The sequence below is a fragment of the Protopterus annectens genome, chromosome 12.part0 (genome assembly GCF_019279795.1).
Source record: "Protopterus annectens isolate FY-2018-M chromosome 12.part0, PAN1.0, whole genome shotgun sequence".
Taxonomy (NCBI): Eukaryota; Metazoa; Chordata; order Ceratodontiformes; family Protopteridae; genus Protopterus; species Protopterus annectens.
Window position 1 is genome coordinate 917,301,923 of NC_056746.1, and position 8,438 is coordinate 917,310,360.

Here is an 8,438-nt window from a genome sequence, read left to right on the forward strand (position 1 = left end):
TACCAACAATGGTACAAAAAAAAAAACTACGAGAAAGATAAAAGGGTAAAAAGGCAAGAGAGTTAGAAGGTAGACAAAGGTAACCTATCAATACAAACAAAGGATATAAAATAAGATATACTTTTTTTGTGATAACTGGAGAGGACAGGAGAACCAGAAATGAGGGTGGAATGGGGGGTGGAGAATTGTTTCCATCAAGGATGACCTCCTTGCAGATCAACTCATACTGTAAGAAAGCATCTCTACATCTAACATGAAGAAATTTCTTTGCCTGCTGTACAACTAAGCTGAATCAAAAGCAGAAAATTCATCAGGATGAAAGTATGAGGACAGCCAGAAGGACAAAGGTTAAACAAGCTGCATCCTAAGATACCAAAGGAGGGTCCACTTCTATTGTCATAGTCAAGAAAATTCTGCAATAATGCTAAGTAAAGATGTGAACCAAAGGCTAATGGCAACATTTGTCTGCAATAAAGACATTAATTTGTTTTTGTTTTGTCCACTGTGGACAGAGTTAAGATTGCCTGCTCCAAACTGTAGGTGTGCACATTTGTATAGTTCATTAGTTTCCAGGTAATGCATTCTAAAAACAAGGAATGGAGCACCCATGTTTCTAGTAGAGATACTATGTTGCATTTTTGATTGGACAGCAAGCTATTTGATGGCAAAAGATAATTGGTAGTGGACAGATAGAAAGGGATTGCTCAGTGGCTGTCAGCTTTTTCATCTATGAAGCAAACAAAACAGATGTTTTGCCTTTTTAAACTCATGCACTAACTTCAGGTAAAACCAAGTGCATCCAGAATGCGAAGGACTGCCTTTCGTGGTTTCAGTCATGTTGAAGAGGGACAGGTATGATCACACTCATTCATAAACAACTTTCAAAAGAAAACGTAGGCTGATCTTAAGGGACACCTTGATTTTTCTTCATAAAAAAAACAGGTAAGATTCCTTAAACAAAAATATCTGCATCTGCAAGATCCCACAAGCAGAAATAACTGCTACCATAAAAATCATCATCTAAGATAAAACCTTCAACAATACTAAATGTGGTTGTCTGAACAGGGTTGAAGCAAGACTCTCAATAATAAAATTCAATTCTATGGACAGGTTCTTCAAAGGAGGATGAAGATGAATAACTCCTTTAAGGAAATGCTAGACTAAGTTGTGCCAGACTAAAATCCTACCCTCTACAAGCTCATGTTAGAAACAGCACAAGAAATGACTTTTTTTCTGTGTGTTTTTTCATTCCCCATGTAATAACCATTGTTCTTCACTGATCTTGAGGGGATACAATCTCCATTACAATGGCATCTCAGAGATTATTGGTAGGAGGTGTTAGCGCCAACCAGGACTGAAGACCGTCATACAGGCAGCCCACAGAGGCTGTTTTCCATCATTTGTCTGCATTTGCCCACAAGTAAAGAACTTTCTTGTCTTAATGACCTGGGAAACCAGGTATTTCTGTGTTTAACGGAGGCTTACTTGTTCTCAGATCAAGAGACTATCAGTAGTGTCTCCTCCTTTGAGTTACATTAATGTTAAAAAGGTTGGACTGTTTAAATTGCAGGTCCTAACCTCAAGCCTATTGGCTGGCAAGTGCAGTTATATCACAGTGATGTGCCTCATGACAGCTACAGCAAATGGTATGGCATCACCAAGCACATGCCTCTAGCTCATCATACTGCTTGTCATACATCTAACCAGTGACAAGTCCTAGCAATGCAGCAGAATGGACCGCAACCATCCTCCCCCAGTGGGTGAGCAGGTGTTGACCACTTATTCTAATCTTCCCAAGCAGGCTCATACAGCACCATGACAACTTTTCAACCTTTGGTTGTCCGAGCCATAATCAGGACTCTAGCTTCTATGCCACACAGCTGGCAATTCTGGCCAAGAAATAACAGACACCTAAATCAAACAGTTTGTTTATAATACAGTCACCTGAAATAGGATACCTGCAAATTTACCAAAGTAATTAGCAGCTACTCCTCTACCCAAGTGAAGAACCTTTTCCATTTGGATGTCTTTTTGACAGCTTCAGGTACTTTTGATATTTCTGCACAAAGGTCTCATGGGAACAGAGGGGTTTACAGCAGCAGCCTCGCCTGAGGTAAAAATGGGATGCTGCCCAAAATGCCTTAGTTACTACACAGAGATTTCTGAGCTTCTAAGGATAAGACAGCCTAAAAGCAATAATTCATTTTGGTTTTTCTTCTAAAAACTCTGCAGTATTGATATGAAATCAAAGACAATGGAGGAAAGTATACAGCTATACCCTTGTCATGAGATGGGGAATACATCTACAGCAAATTCCCCCTCGACCTCCTGCACTGAGAAAAGGGAATGAAAACTATAGTGTGTATTCCAGTAGGAGAAGAACTTAATATATCTCCCTCTAGGATGTGAACTGGAGACAATACCAGCCACTGTCAGATACCTACTACCTCTCTGGACATCTCTTGTCTGCTCAAGTAATGCACTATTTATTGGTTCTGACTGAATTAAAAAATGCTTTAAAAGCAACTTTTCCTCCACGTCATTTAAGGCAAGAAGGACTTCCTGTAGCTTCAGCTGGCTGATGTGGAGTCCTTTTACAGAAGGAACAATTTCCTTAAAACTGAAAAAACTGAGGTAAATTCCCCACACACTCAACAAAGCATGTGCAGTTAGAACCTGTGTCAGATATAACTCTAGGAAAAGAGGGGGAAGGCACCTGGAGATTGGTTGGAAATAACTGATACTCCTGGGCATGGTGACATGGGTCTGAAACCAGAAGTCTCACGAGCATGTGGTGGGGGCTTCCACCACCATCATGAAGATCCTTGCAACACCTGTATCTTCAGGTGCCATAAGGACCATGGCATCCATTAAGCCTAAAAGGCAGAGGAATGTGAAAGGCTTGGACTGTATACTGTGCTGAGATGTACAGGTAGGAGGGTGGCATCTATGACACCGATGGCACTGCTTCACATCAAGCTCCTCTCTCTGGCAGCAGAGGGAACATGGGTGGGGTAGGACATCCTGCCTAAATGCTTATTGGTCCCAAGGACAATAAGGTTTACCAAGCATAGGCACTGATATCCATAGTGTGCAAATAACAGAAAAAAACAGCAGGCATCTTATTACTGTGGCACATGAGATTGTAATGAGCTATGAAGTATGCTATAAGCCACAAGCATTAAGACTTAGGAGAAGGGCCTGCCAACTGGAAATAAAGGAAGTATGAAACCAAGTTACTTCATTTCATATAACCACAGACCCTGTAATCCTAATCTGATAGCATCTTATTTAAGATCATAACACTGAGCATTATTCTTAATGGTAGAGCACACAAATAAGATAACGGAGTACTAAAATACAATACACTTGCTTTACAAAATATATGCATATGCAAATTTTACAAAACTTTAAAGGACAAAAAATAAAACATCTGCATTTGAAAAATGGTTGGAGCCTGAATAAATCATTTAAACCATTACCTAAATAGTCATTATATATGTTTTAGGATTTCCTAAGCAGGCCGTGGTTTCTTTAACTTGATAAACATGAAAGTGTGTCAAGTGCCTTCCTTCAAAACTTGTTTGGAGTATCAACTGTCTTCCTTTAAAACATCTTTGGCTAAAGCCATTTTCAACATTTCTTCTATCTATCTCACAAGCAGTTACCTGATTCTCATCTGTGAGACCTTTAATCTTATACAAAAAGGGTGCGTATATACTGCATAGAGTTAAGCTTATTAAGTCAATTTGACAGCGTTCATTTCAAAGGTTCTTGAAGCCTTCAGCTATTTGGATAAAATAACTAAACACAATTTCAAAACTGCATGTGTGCAGAACATTAATTTTTATTCACACCACCCTGGCCTATTAACAGGATTTTAAAAAGGTCAGTTTATGCCATCCAACCACATTTTCATGAAAAAATAAAGTGGAGGGATTAGTGCTTGAGAAAATGCAGTCATGATGACTGAATAACTGCTTGGAGATGTAATTAACAAACCAAGGCAGTAAACAAACAGGGAACAGGTGCTATAAACAACAATCCACCAAAAATGTGAAATCCAGGCAGAATTAGGGATGGTTAAAAAGCTGAAGTGCACAGAGATTATAAAATTAAACCCAGATAGGGGACAATAGGCATAAGACAGTGTAGTGCTACACAACAACATTTTTTGTAGAAACAAATTCTTAAAGAATTTTTGGGTCCCTCACTCCACATGAGCATCAAACCTCCCCTGTGACACCCCTAAAGACCCATTTGTTCATCTCTATGAGGGCAGCTCACATCCTAAGGCAAGGGGCTTGTTGTCACCATCCACCCATTCTCCTCAGATGCAAGAGTTAGACTGCTCTCTATACGCTGCCAAAGACTGTGGAGTGATCGCTTTTTTGGCTATCCACCTAACTCTCACCCCCAAGCACTTACCACTTCTGCAATCATTGCTCCCATGGACGCATGATTGTCTCAATGCAGACCAGGCCTTCTGTTTATAACATATATCGCTGTGATACATAATTGTCACCATGGCCCTTTTTGCTGCATGTAATACACCACACGCTCTTGAAGGTGTCAGTATTACAGAAGAATGGACCATCACCTTCATCCCCAGGATGAGTGAGCTGATATCAACTACTTGTTCCCACCTCCCATCTCCTGCCCTGTCTGAGATGCTAGTCAAATATGGAACATTGCCATAGCTTTACCCTGCTACACCACAGAGCCAGGTATACAGTTACAGTTTTGAAATGCAACACAATGCAAGGGGATACAAGTTTTGCTCATCTCAATTACAGTGAAGAATTCTGTGTCAATGTTTTTTTTGTCTGCTATAGTACTTATTCAATCATTTTTTGTACAAGTGAAACATCTTGTTCTTAAACAGAAATGATCACACATGCTAATTTTAATGACATTTAGAAGTTCAAAATAGGTCAGTCTTACAAGTTTCAATGGAAGCACTCTAAACTTATGTTTTCTTTAAGTTAAAGAACCCTAGGAGCATATTGCCTAAACTTGAAGCGTGGCAATTTATATGTAATGCAATATTACTAAGCAATACATTTTTAGCTTGAAAAATGCACACTAAGAGTCTGGCAGTGAGGGTAGAGAACTAAAGTTCTACCATGTTAATGAGTTGCCTTCTGTGCCAAAGGTACAGGGTTCAAATCTTTCCAATTTAATTTTCTTATTGTATGACCTTAAACAAATCACAACCAAATACTGCTTTGGGGCAACTTGAAATTTGGACTAGGTTGCTTAATGGTTTCCAGTTCTGCATGCCTAATAATCTCCTATGAACCTAATGCCTATTTAAACAATGCTTTAAATGTTTTTTTTTCTTCAAATATTTTTAAAATGAAGTTGTTTTTTTATTTTTAATGCATTTTGTGAAATCCATATATACATGTGAGCTACTCTTGCCACTTCACGTGCCATGCTTTTTTGAAGCTGCAATCTAATGTTTCATTGATGTGATAAAGCATTAACAGCAGTGAAACATGCTGTGAATATGAATAAAATGTGTTTAAAATGCTCATTCCTCCAGAATTATAATCAGTACATTTAGCTATCAGTTGTTCCCTGTTTTTGGTTACAAATGGTTACAAATGCAGTCCCACCAAGAAAGGTACTCAGTAGTAAAATATGTTGCTAAAAGCGCCATCAAACTCTAGGAAGACACACAATTGAAAAAAAAACAACTTTATGCCAAAATACTTATCAGAAAGCAGACAAATCCCTGTGACACAGTGCAAGACCAGCTGTCTTGTCTCCAAGGAGCAGGCTGAAGAATTTGGAACACTCAGCTCTAGGAGGCTGGGTTATCCATACTTATAGGACACAGGCAGCCAATCACAGCCTTTTGGGCAGCATCATATTACTACTTAAGGCAGGACTGCTTATGGAACAGATGCTATACACCTCCATATAGATGGAGACAATGATAAATTTTTCTCAAACTCAAACAGTAGATGCCAGCACAGGATGTTTGGAAGTAATTTAACAAAATAAAAGAATGCAGACTTCTTGCAAATCTCTGCAGGGGCCATATACTTATTTATCCACAATTTTGTGTCTTTCGGCTTTTTCCGGTTAGGGGTCGCCACAGTGGAACTCCGGTCCGCTAATGATTGGCAGCAGATTTTTACGTGCTGGCTTGCCGGGCCCAACACACAACCTTCAACAAAGGAACGCCCATTCACGCATGTCGACACACAGAAGACCCTCTTAACTAAGAATCGAACGGGCAACGTCTAACTGTGAGGCAACAACGCTACCGCAGCACCACCTTATCTATCCACAATGAAATTATAAAATAAGACACTATAATCATGAAACAAAATAGGAGTCCGGGGATAAGGGAAGTACATTACTATTTTTATGGGGACCTGTACATCCCTAAATCGTCTTTCGGCTTTTCCTGGTTAGGGGTCGCCACAGCGGAACTACCGTCCGCTAATGACTGGCAGTGGATTTTTACGGTGCCGAGTTGCCAGCTGGACGCCCAACCTTCAAAGAAAGCACGCCTATTCATGCATGCACCTACCTGCATGTCTTTAACATCACTCGACCACGGGGATGACATGCAGACTCCTCACAGAAGGCGCTCTAGCCGAGAATCGAACGGGAGAACCTCTTGCTGTGAGACAACGCTAACCGCTGCACCACCGCGGCATACATCCCTATATTCTGCAAATTACAAATCACTTGTAGGAATGCCATCCTGTGGGTCTCTGACTAATGTAGTTATGCAAGTGTGCAGGGGATGATGAGGGATTTTGCTGGTAATGGAATGATTACTTCTTTGTTCATTTTTTTCTAATACAGTCATTAACTGAAAGAAACTCTTCTAAACATCCAAAGCACAGCAGAGTCTGAAACCTCTTCCTTCAATGATCTTGCATCCCTTCTGAATTAACCCCTAGCAATAACAAAGACTTAAACTCGGCATGTTTTCCCACCTGCAGGTTATTACTAATGATATTACACTTTCTATCAGTAAAGCATGACCAGAGAGGCTATAATTACCTGTAGTGATGCAGAAATAGGTCTCATGGGGAGACACGTGATGGATACGGTGGTGCTTTCTTGGAAGAATGATGTGGTAATCTTGCAATACGGTGACCCAGTAAGGAAGTCCAAAGTAAGTGTGAGACCACTTGTGAATCTGGTTGGTCATAGTCACAAAAACAGCCAAGGCAAACACAAAGCATTCCCAAGAATAAGTCTCTTGTAAAACCTCTGCAGACAGGGAAAAAAATCCACACATCAAATACCAGATTTATTTCCAAAGGAAACTGCAAAATAAGTTTTATGACAACAAACATGCGGTACGCATCAAAAGTATTGTGCTATAATTATTTTATCCAGTTCTTTGCTTCACCCATGCAGTCATAAAAGCAACCCTTCATACAAGCAACAGTCAATAACAGTTAAGAAGGAAAAGTTTATTTAATAAAACATTTCTGGACAGCATGAACATAAGTGCACTGTAGATAGAAGAGGAAGAGACTAACTTGCACAGTGGCTCAGTGGTTATGATTTCTGCCTCTTAAATCCAGAGATGAAGGTTCAGTCCTAAACGTCTGTCAGTGTCTGCATGGAGTTTGCGTGTTCTTCATATCTGCATGACTTTTTTCTGGGCGCACTAATTTCTTCTTCCCTCCCAAAACATGATCATTGATTGGTTACTCGTGTCCACATATACTACATTAACCCTTATACTTGCAAAATAGAACATAGCTGAGAAGGATCCAATTTAACCAGTTCACCGAACTGATTAAGAAATTAATGTGGTCTTGCCTTACTGTTTCACACTCTGGAGCTGAATGTAACCATGTTGTTTGCAGTGTCTGCCTACTTCGCTCTCCACACAACCACCTCACCCTTCTCTGTGGTAACCCTCAAATTTGCCTAATTTTCAAACCAACAGTTTAACCCCTTTCAGTACCTACAATATAGCATCTCTATACTACCTTTCATAATAAATGACCAACATCGACAAATTCACAACAGGTTAGCATACAGAATCCATCTATACATCTCCACTTTAATTACATTGCTGTAAACATAATACTGACTTTATACAATGTGCCTGCAAAGCCACAGAATTTGTTTCTTATTTACCTAATTGGATACAACCCAATACAGGATTACTGCATTATCTCACTGCCTCTAGTATCAAACTCCACAGTACTGCATATGCTTTCTCCTCTCAGGCACCTACTCTTTGGTAAGCTCTCTTCATTAACATTAAGGAAATCAGCACTTATTCCAAATTTAGAATGCAACTCAAAAAGCACTACTTCATCCAAGCCAAATGCTTCTGTTTCAACACAGGACACATCACCTAACTTTTCGCCTTTCTGAGACATTTCTCCTCTCTCGAAATTCGTTGAAGATTGACCCCGTTTAGAAACTAATGTACATACCAACTT

General features: G+C 39.7%; 1 protein-coding gene across 1 annotated transcript in view; it reads right to left on the reverse strand.

Moving 5' to 3' along the window:
• Positions 1 to 7,242, reverse strand: part of LOC122816875 (plasmanylethanolamine desaturase-like) — a gene marked incomplete at its 5' end in the record, with an annotated part of 99,114 nt that extends 91,872 nt beyond the window's left edge. The window contains 1 exon segment of the mRNA XM_044089945.1: positions 7,030 to 7,242. Coding sequence (XP_043945880.1) covers positions 7,030 to 7,242 — 213 coding nt within the window.
• Between the last annotated feature and the right edge of the window lie 1,196 nt (positions 7,243 to 8,438).